This window comes from Oculina patagonica, chromosome 5 (genome assembly GCF_052425735.1).
Source record: "Oculina patagonica isolate OP01 chromosome 5, crgOcupat, whole genome shotgun sequence".
Lineage (NCBI taxonomy): Eukaryota > Metazoa > Cnidaria > Anthozoa > Scleractinia > Oculinidae > Oculina > Oculina patagonica.
The window spans coordinates 31,239,586-31,263,407 of NC_135762.1; the positions used below are offsets into that span (position 1 = coordinate 31,239,586).

A 23,822-nucleotide genomic window follows, 5' to 3' on the forward strand; every position below is an offset into this window, starting at 1 on the left:
ACAAAATTAATACATCTTTATTCAAATCCTGACCTGAAATCAACATTAGTCATCACTCATTAGTGACGTGAACATGTACATTTAGGTCGGGACTGAAATAATTTACTGCAATGCCACTTTTTAAGGACACTTAAGGCTCAAATCATCGAAAAGAGTTAAGAAAGTTAAGCCTCGGCCGAAAATTAGACTTTCTTGTATAAAAGAATGTATTCTACTCTTCAATGAAGTCGCAATGTGTTTTTACAGTGGCTTTTGTCCTTACGCGGTTGCTAGGTAACGTGACGTCACATGGCGGGAAAGGTGATGATGGGAAACATAGAACTCGGGATTGGGGATTAAAGGTTGTCATTAGCACGCAAGCAAAATACAAGGGATTGTTCGCATTTAACTTATTTGGCTTAGGCGAGCTTAAGCCCTGGGCAATTAATAACTTATAAACCCAGACAAAGTCTTATTTTTGTTAACCAGTGTTGGTTTTTTGAATTAAGCAATTAAAACAGGTTTGCTTTTTCTTTAGACTTCGAACGTAGAGTTCGCTGGAATGACTTTGGAAGCATGCGTTGAAGTGCCAACATCAGACATAACTGGATTTACATCATCTCATCAACCCCGTTAACCCGGCGGATTTTGACTGCACACTAGTTTTTTTTTTCATACCTTTTCATTCTTTTGGAGTAAGCTAGGTGAGTTTGGAATTTGTCAACGCATTAGCCTGCTACAGTTATTTGTTTATTTGCTCTAAGTCTTAGAACTTGATATTATAAGCCTTAATAAGCAGCTTTTCTCTTAAGCCCAAATACTGAATTACCTTTAATTTGTCGATAATAACGTGCCGCCCTGCCTGTAGAGGTCACTGGAGTAAGAATGCTTGGGTGGGTATTTGGCTCTTTTAGCACGCGAAATCATCAGGGTTTTTCATGTTTTCTGTTGCTAAAGAGCGCGTATCGGTTGCGCGTGCATGACTGGCAAAAAAACGCTTAAATTGCAGGCTAAACGATTTAACGGTTGGCCTGACTTTCTGCTAATAGAATTGCGACATGGTGATTTCTTATCTCGTTTATAAATAAAGGTTATATGAAACAGGGCGGAAAATAACCAAACTAACTTTATTTTTCTATCCTTAATCCTGATTCCCAACATAACGAAAACCGTTCTGTTGACCCTCCTCTTTAAGCAGACAATTTTTCAAAATATTGAGATCACTATTTGTGACAGAACACTAGCTGGAAGCTAATCAGTGTACAAACTCCACTTGGTTGATTTCAAGTTGTGTGGTCGCATGTATTATTTGAATGCCAAGTCTGTTAACGAAGGATGGAGTGTCTGTCAACTTCGTCGGGTTGGTAATATGCCTGTTCACCACTCTTTGTCATTTGCAGCAAGTTACAAATGATCTGATTTTAGACTGATAAAGACAAAACTGACTAAGTAAATATGAATATTACAAATTATTACCTATATTTAACTCGTTGTTCTTGTTTAATAGTTTCATGTCAATTTTATTGTTAATTTAGGTTAATCCACCTATTTTTTGTAAGTATAATAAAAAATGTTGTTTTTGTTTGTTGTGTTGTCATTAATCTAGAACCATCAGTTGCACGTGAGTGGGGGGGGGGGGGGAGGGGTCAATCTTCACTCCCTCTTCTCCGGCATGCATGAATAGACCTTTGTAACCAAAGTCGAATGAAACATGAGTGCTTCCACTTTTATTTCAAGCACCAACTGAAAAGACTGTATTTTCAGTCTTTTCCAACGAATTCTGATGTAACGAAAAGAGTTTCTTTGTTCGCCAACTGTCTCTGGATACTGACGACTAGAATATCGTATTCAGACAACTGCAGAATTAATAAACAGATTTAAAACGCATCAGAAACTCGTTAACTCCACAATTAAAGCCTGTGTGCAGTTAGCAGCTTATAAGAAGCGCTTTGTATTTTCCTATTTATAAGACAAGTGCCTTTTCAATTAACAAATACAATTAAATATATCGTCAAATTAACGTATACTTGGTATATGTCAGTACTTGGTTTGGGGGATCTGCAAAACTTTGACAAACATTTTCTTTTTCGCGCTGTTTTCTTAGAGAACGTAAGCCAGATGAAGTTTGACTATAATCGAAACACCCTTTTTTTCACACAAGTCATTTCCAACGTTAACTCACAAAATTTCTTACTGACTTAATTGCGGAAACATTTCGCATATTTTTTTGCATGGGAAACATTGCATACTTAATAACTTTTTCATTAACTCCAACTATTTACACGTGACTCATTATTTTGTCGGATAAACGTTTTTGATTCAAAATCAGCAGCCGTTTCATTTCACCAGCTTTACATCTTCGTCTCTTCCCGCTTCTTTTTTTAAAGCGTTTTTGAATTCATCTTATTATGACGTTCGTCGTTTCCCGCCTTTTCTGTCGTCCACTTTCCACAAGCTTTCCCGGCGCCTTACAGTTTTACTCGTTACCAGGTCTTTCTTTTCACCATTTCATCCAAGAGAATCTCGATGTAGTCTTCGGAGGAACTAAACTGCTTGGAGTCACCGTCTCATTATTTAAAGACACTTCACTGCGGTTTTCTTTTGGTGTTGCAGGACATATCTTGATCGTTATTCCAGGCCGAGTTCTAAATACTCTTACGCGGCCACGCGAACGAGGTTTCCTTTTCTTTATTACTGATGCTCCAAAAACTGCTGCTATTAAAATGACGAGTACGACTGCTACTCCAACACAAATAGCAGTGGCTGAGATACCTGTACATGAAAATAAAAAGAATTTAAATAAAAAAATGTTTTTAAAACAAAAAGGCTATTGTTCCCCTGGGAGAAGGGGGTTCCTGCCCTGACCGTGGAGATGTGTTGTGTGACCGTTGCATTAACTCAGATGGTTTATTTTTTACTCAGCAAGTTTTATATGGGAAGGGAACGCCCGAAGATCCAAACCCCTTACCCTTTTGTATATTTTATATACTTTTTTTAACTGAAAAGAAAACAGTCCTTGGCTCTTTACGGCCAAAAAGTCTTTTGGCCGAGCAGTTTCAGAACAGTTAGTTTCTTCTTGCATTGCAGCGTCTCTAATGGCTAAACTTAAAAATACTTATATGGACCGGCCGTAAGATGCAATTTTCCCTATCCTTTTAACTTCACTTGTAAAATCCCTATTTTTTAATTTATCTCCAACCTGGTAAAGGTAGTCCTTTGGACGGAGCCTCCCCCTATATTCACTAAAAGGATTTCTCCCCAGGTGTTGTCCTAAGTCGTGACCAAAACAGTGAAAAGGCATATCTTGAACCCCCATCCCCACCCTCCCACTTTTCACATCTGGATCTACCACTGTGTGTGGTTAGTACGTCGAGACATACTGAAAGGTAGCAGTTCGAATTTCAGTTCAATTAGCTCTTGTTTTGGACGTTTTTTTAGTTTGGGTGGTCTCATTTACATACGATTCTGGCCACATGTAAGGGGTTAATTAATTTAAATAACCAGTTAAGACCATGGACGTTATTTTTGTTGGGTCGCCTCATTTACAGTCAGATGTTTGCCACATGTAAGGGGTTAATTAATTGGAATAATCAGAAAAAGACATAAAATGCTGTAAAAAAAGTTGGGAGGCCATTCCTGGTGCATTAAGATTTTGGCCTTTCAATTAGTTGTCTAATGGATGTTGACAAAGAACTACAATAAAGTTACATTTAATATGAAAGTAATTCTGTACTAATTCGGAAATTGACTTGAAGCATTGGGTAAAGCTCCTTTTAAAAATTGGTAATGCCATTTCTATTCAGCTAGTAACAATACTGGTCAATACTCCAATGGCTCGGCTCTTTAACACTTCCTGACTTTCTTGCAAATTTATCTGTCTATGATTGAACGATCGCGATCACACAAAACTTAAAAAATAAACTGAACTGCGTATATGAAGAACACCTTACCGTTCGACGTGTCATATGAGTAATAAGATGCTACAAAGCCTCGTTTTTCCCTGGACTCGTCTGAACGAAATTGAACCAGCATATAACTCCCTGATGAAAATGTGTCAGTGGGTATGGAATTGCCACAAAATGTTCCAAGAATTGGACTATCAGAATATTCTCCATCTATGACTTTAACAAAATCGCCGTCTTGGCACGAAGGAATTGCATCTTGAAGGTTAAATGATGAGAAGGAAAGTTTGATTTTGTTTTTAGGAAGAGAAATGATCCATGTACAGCGCATGTTCGCGGGGTAGGTGTCCCGAGTGTCATATTCCGGACTGTAGAATGTGTCTGATGATTTGGTGAGGTAGATGTTGTTGTTCAAACTTTCAGATTTGTTTCTGGAACATCTTGTTTCTGAGAAAAAGAGCCGAGATTAGTTAAAATACAGTTGAACCCCGGTAACTCGAACTCTGAAGGGAAACGAAAAACAGTTCGATTTAGAGGGGTTTTCGAGTTAACCGAGTAAAAATGACTGAAAAGTGGGTCCAAGAGAAATAGAACAGTATTAGAGGGGTTCGAGTAATCCGAGTTCGAGTTACCGGTGTTCTACTGTAGTTAATGTTGAAAGTATCTCCTTGATAACTTATTTATGATAAGACAGTACTAACTTTTTAAAATATGATAAGTGAGTCGTTAAAATACTAAATATAAATTTGATATGTTTGTAAGTTTTTCCCTTGCATGTCTGTGTAATTAACAAATAAAGAAGCCTTGACTGTGCTCTATTCTGTTGTAAAGCACGCAGGAAGCGGCGATAGCATGAAATAAGTGCAGGGGGAAACACGAGCCGTTAGGCGAGCGTTCTTTCCTGCTTTTTGAGTGCTATTGCCACTTCCTACAGTAAGTGCTTTACACCCGGGTTTACAACAGAACAGAGCACAGTCGAGGCTTTTTTATTTGTTTTATGATAAAGAATCCATTATTTTCCCCACGGAAGCCACTTTACTTTAAGATTCTTTTTTGCTTTCAAAACGATTCAAAAGCGTCGTCAACATGCTTTATACTCTCACAAAGGACGCTTATTCAAACCAATCTCTAAGCGTTGTTAGCAACTTTTACGCCTTTTTCGTGCTCTCCAAACTTCCCGCGTGCTCCATAACTCGGTACTGCACGCTAAAGCATGAACCAATTGTTAATAAGAGTCAAACATGAGAGTTATAACATTTTTAGCATTTGAAAAATGCTAAAGAAGGATTGTTTCTAACATAATTTTGGAACTTTTAAATCTTGAGTTCTTTTTAAGAAGCTAATGCCTGCATGTCTTTGTGATTACTATTGATAGTCAGTTCAACGATATAATCTGGTAAGGGAGGAATTATTTTTTTGGGGGGGGGGGAAAAATATTTTTAAAAATTTTTTTTGGGGGGTAAAAAAAAAAAAATTTTTTTTAAAAAAAATATTTAAAAAAAAAAAAAAAAAAAAATAAAAAAAAAAAAAAAAAAAAAAAAAAAAAAACCCCCCCCCCCCCCCAAATAAGCTAAACTGATGATGACTCACCGCTTAGAACAATGACCCAAAGCAGGTTAAAGACATATGTATCTGCGAGAACAAAATAAGGAACTTTTTTAGACAAAATTCAATTCATTCAGTCCCGTAAGCGAGCGAACACCCCGGCAAAATGTAAAGCTGATGTGGTCGCATAATGGGTAGTCCTTGTGAGAGGTAAGACCACAGAGGGGTTAAAAATTTAGTGATCGCCTGTAATCATCCATATTTATTATTTGAAGCTCTTCACTGATTTCCCCTCATATCAAAAGTCAAGATTCCATTTTAACTTGCTGAGCAACCAGGTTGCCACAAAAGCGACACTGATCAATCATTCATTGTGGAAAAAATTGGTTGCTGGCTCGCAGAAATGTTTCTACTTCTACCCGAACCACTACTCTTACTTCGAGAACCACCAGTGAGGGGTTGTTTTTCTTTTCTGCTCTTGAAAGATAACAAAGTCTCGTTGTAATCATAATATGGTTTAACACTTTTTGGACTGCCATTGCTTTATCTTAAAATTTTGACCCCTTGCGTTTCTATAAAGTAAACATTCACCCTCCTAAATGAAGCTTGCTTTATAATTGTACCCCCACCCTCCAAAACCACTCCCCCCCCCCCCCTCGCTTCCCCGGGGATTTAATAAATGGTAGGTCCCATACATCTTCCTGTAATAAGCGGTCTACAAGGCTTTTAATTTAATATATGTTTTGGTAAACGACATAATTATCACCCTTAACTTTTGTTTAACCAACATTTTTCACATGGGTTAAGAAAGTAGAGAAAACGCATCACAAACTTGTGAACAATTTCTTGATGTACCACAAGCCGGTCTCACAACTAAAGCTAATTAACTAAAATAAAAAAATAAAAAACATCTGTAAAACAATGAGTAGAAAGGGTGTCTGGAATCTGAACGAAAGACTAAATTCTGGCAAATTCTGGGCTGGAACAGAAACCCAGGTAAAATAAGTGAATACTGAATACAAATTAAAAACGTAAATACAGTAAATTGCATAAAAAAACCCAGCCATGTCTCGCAAGTTGTTGTTTTGGAAGTCTAATGATTATTTTATTAGAAAGGCTTTGAAAGCATAACGCGAAAGTCTTAAGGACATCGTTCGAAAAATCGTTGTTCAATTTTATATTCTTATTGCAGCCAATTTATTTTACATATTTAAGGCTCTGCCTTGCCATAATCACAGGCACTTTTAGAACCTGTATGTACAAGAGTACCCGCTAAATGAATGTTTTGGAGGACACCTGACAAATAAAACCCCGTTTTAATCGTCACGTAACCAACATTAAAAATGCGGTAACAGTAAATATGAATGTTACGTGCTTACCAAACAAGTTGACATCAAATAAATCAGGTTTGGTTCAACATTTCCAGGATATTTTTGATATCACAATGTTATGTATGATAGGTGACTAGGAACCTTGCTAAGAACGTTTTAAGTACTCGCAGATTGTGAAATCGCACTGCTAAATGCGCTGTGATGCAATTTAGATTTCACCTTAACACGAAACATGTAAAAGACGACTATTCCATAGAGCGATTTAACTTTAAGGCAAGAATACTTACGAATAAGCCTGAAGAGAAGAGATATTCCAATTCGCGGCATGTCTAGGTGTCAGTACAAATAAACTACCGGGTTTGTTTGCATTATAAATTTTTAACGCACGCAGTCAATGTATGCAGATTTTAGCCGAAGAAGCAAATAGTTGTTTCTCAATTCTTAGAAAACAAAGAGTTTCAGCGATTAATTTAAAAAGACCCAATGTTAACAAAAGAAAATTTTATTACACCAAGATGAACACACGCTGGAGGGATTATGACGGTCATCAAACCCACAATGTTTATTGTTCATGTCGGCAAATTATAACAATCCACTAACCCCTCTCCCCCCCCCCTCTCTCCCCCCTCCCCCCACCGCCGGCCTTAACACTTGTTTTATTCTCGTCACGAGGTATAAAAGCTTTTTTTTCACTGCGATGTAAAAGGAATAACCAAAAGGACAAGAAAAACTGCCCCGGCCTTCTTCTTGGGCTTCAGCTTAAAGGGGCTTTGTGACGGATTTAATAGATTTTTGAACAGCCAAAATTTACATTTGTGTTGAGGAAACTAAAAAAATAATATTTTTTTTGGTGAAATTTTTTGTGTTTGGGGGGGGGGAGGGAATGGTAATTTTTTTTTTTTTTTTTAAAAAAAAAAGAGAAAAAAAAAGAGGAGAGCAAAACCTTGAAGAATGAGTGTTCTTCTTATGCATTTATGCTTGTGCTTGTGTTTGTGCCCTTTACTTATGTTTCTATGAATAGTAGCTTTCAACTGTTTGAAGGAAGCAATGCTTTATAGCGAATACAATTATACTTCTATATTCTACAGATGTTGTCTCGTTTTTCTCAACTATCTATCCCAACTCCATCGGCCTTTAAGAGACTGTGTCACCGCAGAGTTAAGTTTATTTTATTAAGTTTTGCCATGTACTCGCTATGAAACTTAATGTTTGCAAAGAAATTACTTCTATGGATCTAAATGACAAAACCATAGCTTCATTACAACCAAATGCGTTAAAATTTAAAATTACAAGAAAACAAGATTAAGTTTGAAATTTGGCCTAATAGCATTTCAAAAACCCATATTGCAATCCGTTTCAATCTTTTTTACTTTTGGCCATCCATACCTTTTATATTGATGTTCCTTAAAACACTGTTTAAAGCGGTTTTTTTTATTTTTATATTCTACCCAATTTGGTGACCATTTTCTATTTTCTTTGCCCATATTTGGCTAGAGCCCGTGGCACAGCTCCTTTAAATTCCCGCCAATCAGTAGGTAAGTGACAAGTCATTGTCAATGTCTGATTTGTTACGGAAAAAGGAAATATATAATGTTTTTAAAAACAAAACAAAAAAAGGATTTTGTGACAATCGAGAGAACAAATTCTTTTTGTTCAAAATTTGTCAAGAAACGAAGGGAGAAAGGCGTAATTACCAAATAAGCAACATATCGTGGTTTTAGTTATTAGTTTCCAGTATTTCTCAACCAACGGAAAAGGTACTTGTCTCAAAAATCAGTCTTGCCATTGATAATTATTCCTGTCAATTAAGACAGCTTTCAACGACATTAATAAATGATGAAGTAGTTTCGAGCCTATTGTGTTATGTACAACATTGAGCTAAGCCTTTCAGTTTTGGCCATTTCGAGTCTAATCTAAAACGTACGGAAATTATTCCAACCACGTGAAGGTGAGTCTAACTAAAAGCACTATATCTTCTTTCAGTTCACTAGTGAATATAAAAAAAGTTCAAAGAAAATGCCAAGTGGAAATAGAACTAGCGGCAGCTTAATGTGATTTTTATCTGCTCGATAACGGTGGTACTCAAATGCAATTTGTTCCAAATGGATCGCTTTATGAATGCACAAAAAGCGTTTTAGTTGATAGAAAGTGCATTTCGAACTCGGCTTCTACTCGGATTCTTTTATATATTTTTAACTGGGTAAAAAGCGCTTTTATAAAATGTTTTCCACATCATTTTAAATTTTTGGCTCATAAATAGATTTATTAAAAATTATTACCTGCATTTTATTTTAAATTCATCGGTAACATAGCATAAACTGAATGTATGTCTGTAACTAAAATTGATTTGCAGTCTGGATTCACAGTTGACCAAGTCATAAAACATAATAATATTTTTTTACCAAAAAAGTAAAATGCATGAATTAACTGATAAGATCAGCAAGGCGTCTCATCCAAAGAGAAATAATAACTCTCTGATAGCTTTAATTACTTCAGACGAACATGTACGGTGACAATTTCAGTAATCACGCAAAAATCAGGGATAAGAGGTCTTAATTTCAAAAAACGCACTTCAACTAAAGAAGCTGTATTTCCACGAGGATTTTTTATAATTACAAATGGGGTGACATTTGTCCTTGTTATTTTTGACATTCATGTGATGTTAAGTACATAGTGCATCTTTAAATTGGAAGGCTCTTAGCAGGTGCCAGAACCGAAAAAACAATTGAACGTTATTCGTAAAAATAATTCATAAGCCATTTTATAAAAAATCCCTACTGATTTACTTTACCCTTTACTTGTGGAATATAGATTTACAAATTCTTTTTGCAAGTCCCAATACCTTGCTTAAAACATTGCGTCAAAGGCGGTTAAAATGCCACAAACGCACGAAAACCTAAGGCACGGTTCCAAAATTCCGGGTCTTTCTACATGTTTCTAGGTTGGTTAGCTAAACGTAACAAAAAGCCAAAATTATAACTTAGCCGATTCTCACAGGGACCAGTGGTCACTGGTATTGAATATATTGTAAATCCAAATTAGAGCGATCTTTATCTTTACTTGAGTGAAAGTAATTCCCATTTGCTTTGGTTTTGTATTAGGACTATTAGTAATTGCATGACTTAAAAAATTTGCGTCACCTTCTCAACCAATCAAAAGTAAAACCAAAACCAATCGTGACTTGCTCACTTATGTTTTTCCTCGCTTCGCTCCAGCTTCAAATCTTCCTATTTTAATACTCCTTGCTATGTTTTCAGAAAACATGAATCAATCAAATTCGACCTTTACGACAACACAACTCCCTGAGATCTTAACAAAAACTGCTGACCACATACATCACTATGAGGAAATTCATTCCGATGACGCCACATGGATTCTGACGTCAGCATTTATCATTTTCACCATGCAGTCTGGTTTTGGTCTGCTGGAAGCAGGGATGGTATCTAAGAAAAATGAAACCAACATCATGGTCAAAAACGCTGTCGATGTAATCTACGGCGGGTTTGCCTATTGGTTGTTCGGATTCGGTTTTAGCTTTGGTCGTGATGAAGGAACGACGGCATTTAATGGCTTCGGTAAATTTCTCACCGACGCGGACGATGACGAGATGGGTCACGTGTTCGCTAAGTATTTCTTTCATCTGTCGTTTGCCACGACTGCGACGACAATCGTGTCAGGCGCGATGGCGGAGCGTGTCGAGCTCAAGGCGTATATTTTGTTTTCGTTTATCAACACGTTGACTTACTGCTTCCCCGCGCATTGGGTATGGGAGCCAAAAGGCTGGCTTTACGAACTGGACGCCGTCGACGTGGCAGGCTGTGGACCCGTGCATTTGGTTGGCGGCTTCAGTGGCTTGGTAGCCACGCTTTATCTGAAGCCGCGCTTGGGAAAGTTTGACGAGAATAATCGCCCCAGGCCTAACCCGATGGCTTCGCCAACTAATGTCATGCTTGGCACGTTTATGCTGTGGTGGGGGTGGCTTGGGTTCAATTGTGGAAGCACGTTTGGAATCACGGGAGGAAAGTGGAAATTGGCTTCCAGGTCAGTTAAGGCATTGCCAGTTATTGACCATGATTCAATGAGCTTTGTACTTTATTCATTGAGTTATTCGTGTTGTCAAGCATCGTTCAACAGAGTCGAACCATCACTATTTTTGGCGAGTCTCTATACACTCAGTGAGGTGCAGTGGCCTAAAGAATAGTGTGCTTGAGTGACTCGGGATCGAACGGTGTTGGCTAGAGCCCTGGCTAGGGTCATAGACAGATAGTTACAATTTAAAACGTTAAACGTAGAACCTTGCGGATAAAATCCTTAGTTCCAGCTAAGCTGTGTATGTTCCAGGAAATTGCGTTTCAGTGTTTCGCGGCGTAAAAACTAAAACAATCATTGTGTTGTGTTCTTCGTTAAGATACTCTACTCCAATAGTCCCTCTCTTCACCTAGATACTGATGTATGGGCACCGGCGTATTAAATGCTGCGATGGACTAGTATTGCATGCGGTGGAGTGGGGTAAAAATATTCCTAGTCTCTTAGTGCTAAAAAAAAAACGGGATAGCCTCCGGCCTGATGCGTTACTACGAAACAAACGCAGGCTTAAGCTTCGAGGTTCTTGAAATAACATTTAAAATTGGCCCATAATTAAACAACTTTACCAATTTTTTTTAAAAATGATATAAAGCAGCAAGTAATGGTATTATATCAATCACCCATTGATTGCCGTTTTCAATTCCTATTCAGAGCCGCAGTGGTAACTCTTAATGGCGCGATAGGAGGAGGAATCTTCTCCACTGCATTCAGGTGAGTGGAGTAACTTTCCTCTGAAGAAGGAAATTCGAGGAATTAGTTTCATGGGAGGCAAGCGTGGCCGAGTGGTTAAGGGCGCGGTTTGTAATCCGGAGGTCCCCGTTCAAGACCGCCCCGCCACTAGCTGAGTGTTCCGGGTCCCGAGTTCAAATCCTCGACCACGTATATAGCCAACTGGCCGCCAGATTACCATGTTTTTCTTAAAATTTTTTTCTCTTTCATGGCCTTAACTAGCATCGAAGCTAAGTGCAGGCCACTATAAACAACATTTACATTATTTTAATTTACAGTTACATTAAAGAAATTCTTTCTTTAGAATTTCGAGTACTTCACCGATTAAATTCAGATCTCCAAGGAGATCCGAATTGAGAAATATCTCAATTTATCGTACACATTTAGTTTGATATAAATGATGACAGGTCTAACGGATTTTAGTCTCAGTTAGGGCACTGAGGACAGAACACCGATATTTTTAACCGCTAAGGCCTCGTTAAGGGTAGCACGTGAAGAACTTATACTGTGTTGGCGGTCTAAACCAATTACGCATAAAAATGGTATCTTAAAGGTGCCAAAAAACTTAAGCCACGGCCAGATTGTTTTTTTAGGGGTTTATTTGAGATTTTTGTACAAGCTCCCTGCCCCTTTGACATGAGGGTTCTCCGGGGCTTTACTCCGCAGCAATATTAAATGTGTACTTTTATTTTTATCTCTGTAGTTACCTGAGGCATAAGAACAAGCTTTTGATTAACGTCTTTGTGACTGGAATTATTTCCGGACTTGTCAGCATAACTGGTAAGGGCCAAAAAATGGTCTCGTACTTGTAGAAATACAGTCGAAGCTCTCGTAAGCGGACACCCCGGAACGTGAAAAAAGTTCCGTAACTGGAGCTGGCCGCAGGAGAATGGTTCTCATAGCGGCCACTAGAGGTGGGGGAGATGGCCGCTTCGGGGCTGCCGACCGGGGGACCCGGGCGGACGGGAGACGCCAAAACAAACACTAAAATATGTACTGTTATTACTGTAAAATCATGTTACGAACGGCATGTGAAGTTGAGATAAAAACAAGATACAGAAGTTTTATAGGATTTTTGGGGTGTCCCACAGGAGCGTAAAAACAAAGAAAAAGTCTTGTTTGAAGTGTCCGCGGCCGCTTACGGGAATGTCCGCTTACGAGAATGTAAAAATAAGAGTTTGTATGGGAGTAAAAACGGGGTTCAGATAAGGCGGCCGTAAAGAGCGTCCGCTTACGAGAGTGTCCGTTAAGAGAGCTTCGACTGTATAAAAATACGTCTTGATCCAGGAAATAATTATTAAAGGATTCGCCTATGCATAACTAGCGGCTACTGTAGTGTGTTTAGATTTTAAAAAAAGAAGAGGCCACGAGCCAAGCGGCCCACACTGCCGGAGCTTATCCCAGTTTCCGTAGCATTAAGCGGCTAGGAATATTTTTACTCCCCCCCCCCCCCCCCTGAATGAGATGCTAGTCAATTGTAAGGTTCCCCCCAGCGTTATGTCGCCGGTACCCATTTATACACCTTGGTGGAGAGAGGCACTATGAGAGTAAAGTGTCTTGCCCAAGAACACAACACAGTGACTCCGGCCGGGGCTCGAACTCGGACCACTCGATCCGGAGTACAGCGCGCTAACCAATAGGCCACCGCTCCTCTCATGTGTTTAGATTTAGCCCTTCGTTATTTCGAGGTTTCACTGTACTATTTCAAAAAGAGTAGAAACGTTTTCAATCAATTTTTCTTTTTCTCACATTAAAGCGATTTGTCCTGTTGTGTCTCCATGGGAAAGTCTGCTGATCGGTTTTATTGGCGGCGCCATTGGCTGCTTTGGAGAAATCCTTCTCGAACGCATGTGCATTGATGATCCCGTGCACTGTATAACCAGCTCATGGCATCACTGGCTTGTGGGGAGTGGTGGTGGTGGGATTCTTTGTCGAGAGGAACCCTTTGATGTCCAAAAACTATGGCGTTTTCAAGGGAGGTAGTTGGAAAGTCCTTGGTGTTCAAGTTCTTACCGCTGTCAGCATCGTACTGTGGACGTCAGTGACAACATTAGTTGAGCTTTACGTCATTGATAAGTCAGTTGGTCTGCGCATGTCACGCGAGAAGGAGCTCGATGGCGCTGACAAGTGGGAACATGGGATTGTTTTGAATACAGACCATAATATGTTGAGTGCGACGTGTGAATGGACGGTTAATACTTCTGGTGAAACATCTTCAAATGGCATTCAGGGTCAAGAATTGATTATGGAAAACATCTAGGATAGGATGGGCATGGACATTTTTGAGCATTAGCAGAACATATACCGTAAAATTCCGGTTATAAGCCCCCCGCTTCTTATAGGCTGCCACGTCCGGTTATAAGCCGCCCCCCCCCGGATATAAGCCCCCCTTTGCTGGATGACAGCACTTAACAGGGCGAAATGCTGCTTTATCACAACGCGTTTTATTCCGCTTATAAGCCCCCCTGGATATAAGCCCCTCCGTTTATAAGCCCACTCAAACCCCTTTTGAGGTTGTATAAGCCCAGGGCTTACAATCGGAATTTTACGATATTATGTACTTCTGTTAGTTGAGTTTAAAATTCTTCCAAGCAATATCTAAAGCTAACATATGTGTAGCAACTAGGTAGAATATACGTTTAGTGGCCACTAACTGTGTTCGTACTCTGACTGCAAATCTGTACATCTGATTGGTTGATAGATCACTGAGTATCGAGTTGCCCTTGAAAAGGAAACATTATTCTGGCTAGTAAATAATAAAGATGGTAAATTTTCAGCTCGGTAATAAATAATGAAGATAAAGTGTTTAACATGACTCGAGCATGGGACAAAGAAAAATTCTGAGTCCCCGACGGGAATCGAACCCATGGCCTCCCAGAATACCGGTTGGGCGCTCTAACCAACTAAAATGGCCCAGCTCACAACGAGCAACGGGCAGCTCCCATGCTCGAGTCATGTTGAACACTTCATCTTCATTATTCTGACTGCTGCATTTTATAGCGTCTTCTAAAAAACATTGAACTCTTGCTAGTAGTCTATTTGTGAGTTATAAAATGTTAAAAAAAAAACAATAGAAATTTGCTTCGAAAACGTTTGTAAATGAGATGTGACTGATCTTTTAATATATAACAGCTTTATGCCTTGGTGAAATTGCAACAACTTGAGTAAACATTGATAATGTCCTTGCGACTCCATGTGTCTATTTCCCACTTGAAAATTTTAAAATAGTTTTATTGCGGGCGACCGCTGGAGCCCGCAATCCTGATCTCAACGTTGTTTTTACGCATGCGCGTCATGTATATAGCCAGATCCTTTCCCGATTTTGCGATCTTCCACTACTAAGAATAAATGGAATGACAAGAATTCTTTAAAGATGGCCGCCGCGTTGGTACGGGGGCCCCCCCCCCCCCCCCCCCCCCCAGGTGTACTCAATTACAAAGCCAAAGTTTCGCTTCATTTGTGTGTTAATGTCTATTTAAAAGTTTGAAAATGGAAAGAAACAGTTTTAAAAAATACGCAATTCTCGCTATGATGTCAAAAGAAGAACAGCAAACGATGAAAACCTGTTTTGACGAACTTCATTTGAGTTTCAATGCGAGCCGACAGTGGAACCAAAGAAGATAACAGCTATCATGTTCTTTTTACGTGAATAATCGACAAATATGGAAGATATCGGACTTCGTATTTGAATTGTTTCAAAGCATTTACCTAGAAAGCATATAGTGTCGTTTTTACGAGATAAACACGGACTCAAGGCAAACGCATTGCATTCATTGCAATATTCAATATTTGAGTAAATTAATAAATGGGAAGCACGTCTTTGCCTTTTTTGGGGGGAAAAAGAAAAAAGAAACACGTTTAAGGGGGAAAAAGAAGAAAAAAAAAAGAGATCGTGTGCTTGCCTGCCTGGGCCTTGAACTTGCGCCCTCACTGCTTTCGAACTCGATTTCAAACGCATTGAGCTTACCAAACACATAGGTCCGCAACGCGTACATGTATCTAGAGCGTTCAGTATTATTGTATGGGAAGTCGGTACAGCGATTTGAGTATAATTTTAAGAGGTTTAAAGAAGAGATAGCAGAAACAGCAATTTTTAACGTTTGTTTGGTAACAACTCATACTATTTTCAACCTTGATAAGTACCAAATACCGGAGAAAATTAATGTAAACAGTGGATATATGGGGAGTCTGGGAGAGGAAGAGAGGTGCAGGTGTAGGGCCTGTCCTAGAAAATATTTCACACCCTTATAACTACTGAACATCCCTCGCTGACTATACCTTCGACAATATAAACCTTCTTTACCCAAAACACCACGTATCGTCCTCGCCCGCACTTTCTAACCTTTGGTTATTACTATTACTAGTAATACGTGACTCGCAGGGCCTCGCGAAGCTCTGTTCTACTCCGCTTTGAAGATGGCGGCTCTTTCTGGTTCGTAAAGAGGTATAAAGCGTTGGGAAGCGCAGGCTATTTTCAAAATCATCGACAAATTATTGGATAGTCGCATTTTGGACATTTATTTGAGGGCATTAAAAAAAAGAAGAACGAACGGCTGGAGGATTCGAACCCTCCGCCCGCGCGCCCCTGATGGCGATGAAAGGTTTATAGCCTGAATAGGCGTTGAGGGAGTATTATGTGGAAATCAGTGTTATCGTCCTCTCCCGCAATTTCTAACCTTTGTTTATTACTAGTATTATTACTTAAAGTATCACACTGTTTAGTACTTGTGGAAAGGCACTGCGAGTTGACTCAAAAAGTTGAAAAACTTGACTGAGTAAAAGGGTTACACTGTATTCAAGCGTCAAGGGTATAGTAGATAAGAATTTATAATTAACTCTTAACCGTACCAACAGTAATTTACACCATCGACAATTAAAGGAAGACAAATGAGGGAATAAATTCTACTGTAAACGATCAAAAAAGGATGTCAATTGTATGATTTTTTTAACCGCGTAAATTTCCTTCAACTGTCGCTGAACTGCCAAAGCTACTACAGTCGAAGCTCTCTTAACGGACACTCTCGTAAGCGGACAGCTCTACTTAAGGTCACCTTGTCTGAAACCCCGTTTCAACTCCCATACAAACTCTGTATTTTTAAATTCTCGTAAGCGGACATTCCCGTAAGCGGCCGCGGACACTTTCAGAGATTACGAATAAGACTTCTTCTTTGCTTTTAAGCTCCCGTAAGCGGACAGACCAAAGAAATTCCTATTAACAACCTCTGTATCCTATTTTTATAAATCTATCTATTTTTATAAATCACCACGCACAATGATCAGTAATTACAGTACCATATTTCAGTGTTTCTTTTGTCGTCATCCAAGTCTGTATTTTTATTGTTAGCTGGGAAGCTCCCGTAAGCGGCCATCTTTCCCCTACACCTCTAGTGGCCGCTTACGAGAATGGTTCTCGTAAGCGGCCAACTCCAGTTACGGACACTTTTTTCGCGTCCCCAGGGTGTCCGCTTACGAGAGCTTCGACTGTATTACTCTTTATCAGACCCTCGAATGGCATAGTGGCCGATAAATTAGCATAAGGTGTGGTAGGAACATTACCTTTATTTCCAAGAAATCAAAAGATCATCAGTTAAGCTCATCAGTTAGCTTTGTGACAACGAATTGAAGTCACGTCAAGACGAAGAAAAACCGTGTGTTTGAATGTTTTTATCAGTAGCCTTTTCTTGCTGTGTCACGGTCGAGTCAAGTTTATTTTATTACGTTTTGCTAAATAATCCCTATGAAACTTAATATTTGCAAAGAAATTACTTCTATGGATCTAAACGACAAAACCATAACTTCGTTACAACTTAATGTGTCTCCCGGGCGTTTTATTTTAAAATTACAAGCAAACGAGATTGAAAACTGTTCGGCCCAACAGTATTTCAAGGGTATTTCAAAAACTGATATCGCAATCCGTTTCAATCTTCTTCACTTTTAGCAATCCGCACCTTATTTTGCATTTGCTGTGTTAATGAAATGTCCCTTCAGTGTTTTGAGCGATTATTTTTATATTTCACCAATTTTGATGGCCATTTCCTATATCTAAATTTAGCTAAAATCCGTGTCACAGTTCCTTTAATAGAGGTAAAAACAATAGACGAGACCTTATCGGGAGGTCATCATCGAAAGGTTGCCGCGGCCGCTCAATAGAGGTGTCCGCTAAATAAGGGTTTTATTGACAGTTTTATACTGGCAATACGTTTAGGACTTTGATAACTGGACTAGTACTGACCGCTGCTGCTTATGTCAGCTTGGCTCAAAAGGATCGCTGCTTCCCGGTGTTTCGACACTTCCATTAGGTAATTGCGCGTTACAATTATAATATTCGGTAACACTGTCTAAATTCGCCCCGCCATTACAGTACGAGGTCTTCATTGCAATTGTGCTGTTGTTTAAGTCGTTCTGGGGGCTGCTAAATGACACTTTCTTCCGCCATTTTGGTCGAAGAAGTTTCCGTCGAGCACGAATTGTTTTCCGCGGATCTTTATGCCCAGTTTGGTTTTGAGGCAAAGTGTCATCGCCTTCAGCAGCTTCCAAGCCACTCAGGTTGACTTCTACTGTTTTCAATGTGTTCTCGCCTCCGTTTTCCTTCGCATCGATGCCATTGGTCCCTTGAGTTTGGGTCGGATCGTGCTCCTCAATTCCATGCTCCACTTTATCAGCACCCATCAACTCGTGCTCCACACACATGCGCAGTCCTATCAGCTTGTTGACCAATAGTAGCTCTAGAAATGTTGTAAGCGCGGCCCAAGCGCCAATAGCAACGACCATGAGTAACTGGACTCCCAGAAAGCTCCAAGGACCACCTTTGAGAATTCCAAACTCGTTAGAGAACCTATTTTCGAGGATGTCTTTCTCAGCAAAGAAGGCGACGGACACTAGGCCCCAGATCCCTGCCAAGCCGTGCGTGGGTACGCAGCCAACTGGATCATCGATTTGGAGTCGTTCGAGAATAGCACATCCGGGACATGCCAACAAGGCGCCTATTGCACCAATAATAATGGCCTCCCAAGGGCGAGCAAGAGAACAGATGGCTGCAAAAAGACACGAAGAAATCTGCATGATTAATAATCTACCGATGGTGTAAATGTCACCGTAGAAAACACGCGCTAAAGAAAATAACAAAATTGTAGTGATTCATTGATGATGCGTGTGATTTCATGCAGACTGTTGGCCAAACGCTCCAAGACATTGCATTGAGTCCCTGCTTAGCTTGTTCTTCTTATAAAAATATTTAGAACTAAGAACAGTGGTATAAAAGGTATGAGGGAAACTTTCAGGCTTATACGTAATTATAGGATTAGACTTTTAAAAGTGGTAGACTACAAGCAGCGGCAAAAAAGTGCGAGTAAAAAAACGGCCGGCCGCGCGAAATCAGGCGGATACAGACGCGCGCGTCTAACTACAAGATTTTGCGCGGCCATGATTTTTCCACTTGCGCTTCAGTTTCGCTTCACGCTCGTCGGACCCCGGGGGGGGGGGGGGGGTACTTGGGTAAATTTTTGTTGGGTATGTGCCGCTGGCCTCTCAGAACCCCTACCCCATTATAGTCATATTCTATGGCCAATTATGGACCCAATCTTAGTCACTTTTGGGTAAATTTAATTTTTACGACCCCAACTAAGTCACTTTCTGGGAGCTGTTTGTCAAATATGAAAAAGAATAATGGTAACATTTTTTTGGCGAATATTTCCGTTCATAAATCACACGCCAGAATTTTCTTACTCTCAAAATCCCGGAAAAGTGTGACCCCATCTAGTCACCCTATAACAAATGCTTGAAATGGCGACCCCATTATAGTCAGTCCAGTGGTGAAAATGCGACCCCATCCAGCGGCACATCCCCATTAGCCCATTTATAGGAAGTGCCCCCCCCCCCCCGGGCGTCGGACGAAGGAAAAAAGAGACTGCTTGTAGTCTAGATGAGTGAAGCAGTTTATTTACCTGTTATGCTGACAAGTCCCGCCAGAATCCCGGTCACAAAGATTGGAATGTTCAACTTGTTCTTAAAGCAGATGTAGCTGGAAGGTTAAAAACAAACGAATAATTCTCTTGTACGGAAGATATAAAGTTTCTCTATATCTTTGTACAGTTTCTGCAGCTTGAAGCGATTAATGTGTTGCTCTTTCCCACCCCTACAGATACACAGTAGAAAGCTAGCCTAGGTAGTAGGTTTTATTAAAAGTTATTTGAGAAAAGTTTAAAGATTTGTACTATTGTAGATGACAAAGCCTGTCAACCAACAACTTTTCCACATCTTTTATAAAACCTTCCAATGGTCTCAAACCTAAGCAGCCTTACTAATTTCATCGAGTTTTTTTACTTTTAGTTTTTTGGGGAAAATGTTAGCACAAGTTTCTGAAATGAAATATTCAGTCTATTTAGATTTACCGTAATGATTCGATTTAGCGCCCGGGGCGCTTATTTACTTTTAGCACCTTTAGGGAGGGCGCTTATTCGAGACAGGGCGCTAATTCGGGACAGGGCGCTTATTTAATTTTTTGCGAAACAACCAAATGTTTAAAACAAAACTGTAATATATTTTAAAATAACTAGCAATAACATAAACTGCAACAGCAAAAACTTGTTGAAAGTTCAGTTACTTTTACAAGAATTGTTCATTTTAGCAGTAAATGTATACATGTACGGTACGGTGAATGTTCATGAGTTTATCTTTTCCACGTCAACGACTTCAGTAGAGTCAATTAGCCACAATAGGAGCGCTTTTAAGAATAGGGTTGGGTATACGAATGGGGTCGCTTATAAGAATGGGGGCGCTTTTAAGAATAGGGGCGCTTATTAACAAAAACAGATTCGAAGGGGGGGCGCTTATTCGGAAGGGGGCGCTTATTGGAAGGAGGGCGCTTAATCGAATCATTACGGTACATTAATTTACCTGTAGATCATTCCCACGATTCCTCCTCCTATTGAGCCATTTATAGTTACAACTGCTGCCCTATGGGAGAAAATACATCGGTATTAGAAGAGAAAAGGGCTACAAGAGGTAACTGGGTTGCATGCACGAAAAGAACGGGATACACCAGGTAGTTTTCTTCTGCTTGCAACAAACGTTGCATTGCCAGCTTCGAATGCCCAAAAAAGTTAACATGCCGACACTACATTTCTACAACCCGCCCTAGCAATGTAATAAAAGTTGCGCGACGCGACTTGCAAGAAAGTAGAACCATCCTCTACTTTTAACAATGTTGGGAGACAAGTTGCTGGGTGTGATATGTCAATTGCAATTCGAAACGCATTTTTCAATTGAGTCAATCAGCGTTTTCTTAGCTCGCGGGATATTTTAAGAGGCTAATATTTCAACGGTCGCGTTGCAAGTTGAGAGGAGAAAAATTTGCGAAGGTGCAACGCCCCCTCTGCAATTTGCAATGTGTCTCAGTCCACATCGTTTCGTTGCAAGTTGCAAGTTAAAATTGCCACTTTTAACATAGCATTAACATGTTATGCAGGTGTTCTTTTTGGCTCGTATGACGTGATCGGAGAGGTTATGATCACGTGATGCACTGAAAGACACACAAAGATAGGTTTAACTTATAATTAATTTACTAATAATCCATAACAAGTTCACGGCAACGGTTAGGGAAGACTGCCTAATTACATTACAATTACACAAATTTTCGCGTTTTCTTGATATTTTTAACTTGCAAAAAATAATGTTGCGATGAAAGAAGGTGACTTGTTAAATAAAGGAAGTGTTAAACAAATTCTCCAAATTCACAACATAGCTGTCGCGAAACTTTCTAAGAACACGAACATTAGCGCATGCAGTTCAAAAAAGGATTTGGAATCAATAAGACATCTATTCTCTACTTTCCAACCAATCCTTCGCCCTTCGTTTCACAGATCAAAAAACCCACTTGATGATTAGTTCACTCTTAAAGGATCATTATTTATTCATCATTTTTTAGTTATCATACCTCGAGGCAAGTTTCCATTTCATGCCACTTATTCCAAACGTGCTGCCACAGTTAAAACCCAGCCAACCCCACCACAACATGAAGGTCCCCAGGAGAACATTTGTCGGAGAAGCCATTTGTTTTGGCGGAGAATTTGCATCGAATCTACCAGTTCGTGGCTTTAACATCAAAGTCGCCACCAGGCCACTAACTCCGCCAACTAAATGCACAGCTCCGCATCCTGCAATGTCGACAGCGCTCATTTGTCGAAGCCAACCGCTCTCATCCCAGATCCAGTGTGCAGGAACACTGTATGTCAGAGTGTTTAAGAAAGAGTAAAGCGTGTACGCTTTCAGGCTTGTCCTTTCCGCCATCGCGCCTGAAACAATGGTAGTCGCAGTTGTCGAAAAAGAAAGCTGAAAAAAATACTTTGAAAACACCTGCCCCATTTCGCTTTCCTCCGCGTCCGTCAAAAAATATCCAAGGCCGCAGAAAGGATTTTCACGCTCTTTAACTCCGTAACTAAGTGCGAATCCAAAAAGCCAGTAAGACAATCCACCGTAGATCACATCCACCGCGTTCTTGACCATGATGTTCGCTTCATTTTTCCTGGAGACCAGTCCGGATTCGAGGAGGCCGAACCCCGACTGCATTGTGAAAATAATGAAAGCGCTCGTTAGAATCCACGTAGCGTCATCTGAACCGATTCCTTCCACGAATTTTCCATCGCTGACATCCTTCGTTGTCGGTGTCGCTGTCGAGTCTAAAGTGGAGTTCGTACGGTTCGTGTCCATTTCTTCTGATCCCAGGGCAAGGAAATGGCTTGCAAAGAGGAAAATCTTGTAATTGTGTGAATTTTATATCCGCGACACTATATTGAGCGTCCCTTTTGCAACCGATCTGCACTGTTCTGTTTTAATCCGTTTGCTCTAGAGTTCCTGTGTAGTGAGATATAATTCAAGTGACAGTTAATCAAGTTAACATTGACATAAATATTTTCCTGGTTGTCATTGCAATAGCAAAAAGGAAATTGCCTTGGGCTGCTAAGTTGAGGTCACTGCAAACGAGGAAAATTGTTGCGGAAACAATGTTTCCCAAACTGTTTTCCTGCTTCGTACAAACGGGGAGACATTTAAGGAAACAATGTTCCAGCAACAATACGCGTACTCGTTTGCGGAGACCTCTACACGTGACATCTTTTCGTACAACCTGCCTGGCAAGAATTTCCAAACAAGCAAACGCGTAATTAATTGTTAATGTTTTCACAGTACTATTTATTTGGATTGCGTTGTTATTTAAACAGTTTTTAAAAATAAAAAGTTTCATGTGGCCGGGTGTTTAGTTGTTAGAGTATTTCTGTCAAGCGCCTATCAGGGCTGTTGGTGACGTTGCCAGCGGAAATTTATGTTCTAAAAAACAAATATTTGCCTGAGGAAGAAGTTTAAGGGCTTGTACCATATGCCAGATATTTAAAACAAAAATTATCAAGGACACAATCCCACATGTCCGAAACAAACAATCTATTTTCTTCTTTGTTAACCGCAAAATTTTCGCTAGTTTGCCTAAACCTGAAACGAAATTAATTTATTTATTGAAGTTTTTAACACTGTGCATGCGACGCTTAAGCTTGGAGCTTTCGTGTTTTACCCTAAACTGCCTTTCTTTGAAGCAAAATTTAATTTCGTTCTGACAATTGAAAGACTAAGGAACAAGTCAGTCAGTAGTTGATACTCTGACGTCACAGAGAAGAGGCCCGAGTGTTGCCATGGGATGTTCAAGAATTATTTAGGCCTCTTTCCCTCTCGGGGTCCAGGTATTAAAGCCAAGTAAGTAACAATGCCAGTGGGAGGCGCGGTGACCTAATGGTTAGCGCGCTCGACTCCGAGTCGAACGGCCCGGGTTCGAGGCCTGACCGGGACGCTGCGTTGTGTTCTTGGGCAAGACACTTTAGTCTCACAGTGCCTCTCTCCACCGAAGTGTATAAATGGGTACCGGCGAATTTACTTCTGGGGGTAACCCTGCGATGGACTAGCATCCCATCCAGGGGGGAGTGGCAATACTCCTAGTCGCTCAATGCTACGGAAACCGGGATAAGCTCCGGCTGTATGAGCCTCATGGCTCGGACACAGACTTTACTTACTTTACTTTAAGTAACAAGGCTACACTCTCAGAAGAGAAAGTAACAATGTGGCGAGACAAGCCTTGCACTACCACCAACAAGGAAAGAGGAAAGTCGGACGGTCAAGGAACAGTTGGAAGCGATCCATGCTGCAGGAGTTGGAAAGAGTAGGCTACTACGGGGAAAGTGCCAAAGCATTAGTAAAGAACCGCGTGCGC

At 40.1% G+C, this 23,822-nt stretch overlaps 2 protein-coding genes and 1 pseudogene across 5 annotated transcripts in view; 1 reads left to right on the forward strand and 2 right to left on the reverse strand.

The window, feature by feature from the left end:
• Window positions 1–1,840: 1,840 nt before the first annotated feature.
• LOC144655136 (uncharacterized) lies at window positions 1,841–7,084 on the reverse strand. Its single transcript, XM_078515350.1, has 4 exons — window positions 7,045–7,084; window positions 5,472–5,513; window positions 3,930–4,328; window positions 1,841–2,751 (listed from the first exon to the last, which is right to left on the reverse strand). The coding sequence occupies exons 1-4, from the start codon at window positions 7,082–7,084 to the stop codon at window positions 2,480–2,482; spliced, it is 753 nt and encodes a 250-aa protein (XP_078371476.1). The 3' UTR covers window positions 1,841–2,479.
• Window positions 7,085–8,639: 1,555 nt separating this feature from the next.
• On the forward strand, window positions 8,640–13,950 carry LOC144654908 (putative ammonium transporter 3; annotated as a pseudogene). The gene is made up of 5 exons (XR_013571017.1): window positions 8,640–8,705; window positions 10,015–10,798; window positions 11,495–11,554; window positions 12,276–12,352; window positions 13,329–13,950. The product of XR_013571017.1 is annotated as a putative ammonium transporter 3 (transcript).
• Window positions 13,951–16,355: 2,405 nt separating this feature from the next.
• The window catches only part of LOC144653660 (putative ammonium transporter 3), an 11,665-nt gene continuing 4,198 nt past the window's right edge, over window positions 16,356–23,822 (reverse strand). Inside the window, exons 2-6 of one of the 3 annotated variants that reach the window (XR_013570788.1) lie at window positions 21,507–22,423; window positions 20,468–20,527; window positions 19,516–19,592; window positions 17,665–18,606; window positions 16,356–17,624 (exon numbers count right to left, since the gene is read on the reverse strand). Coding sequence is in view for 2 of the 3 variants with exons in the window: in XM_078513714.1 (XP_078369840.1) it covers window positions 17,819–18,606; window positions 19,516–19,592; window positions 20,468–20,527; window positions 21,507–22,279 (1,698 nt within the window). In the remaining variant the exon portion in view is untranslated. Of the gene's footprint in view, window positions 18,607–19,515; window positions 19,593–20,467; window positions 20,528–21,506; window positions 22,424–23,625 lie in introns of all 3 variants that reach the window. The other 2 variants (XM_078513714.1, XM_078513713.1) reach the window with 2 other exon arrangements.

Excerpts from the sequence above, each read along its gene's own strand:
- LOC144655136 (XM_078515350.1), bottom strand. The coding sequence starts at position 7,084 with ATGCCGCGAATTGGAATATCTCTTCTCTTCAGGCTTATTC. Across the intron at positions 5,514-7,044 it reads TCTTCTCTTCAGGCTTATTC|ATACATATGTCTTTAACCTG; the intron begins GTAAGTATTCTT and ends TTGTTCTCGCAG. Across the intron at positions 4,329-5,471 it reads TTGGGTCATTGTTCTAAGCG|AAACAAGATGTTCCAGAAAC; the intron begins GTGAGTCATCAT and ends TCTTTTTCTCAG.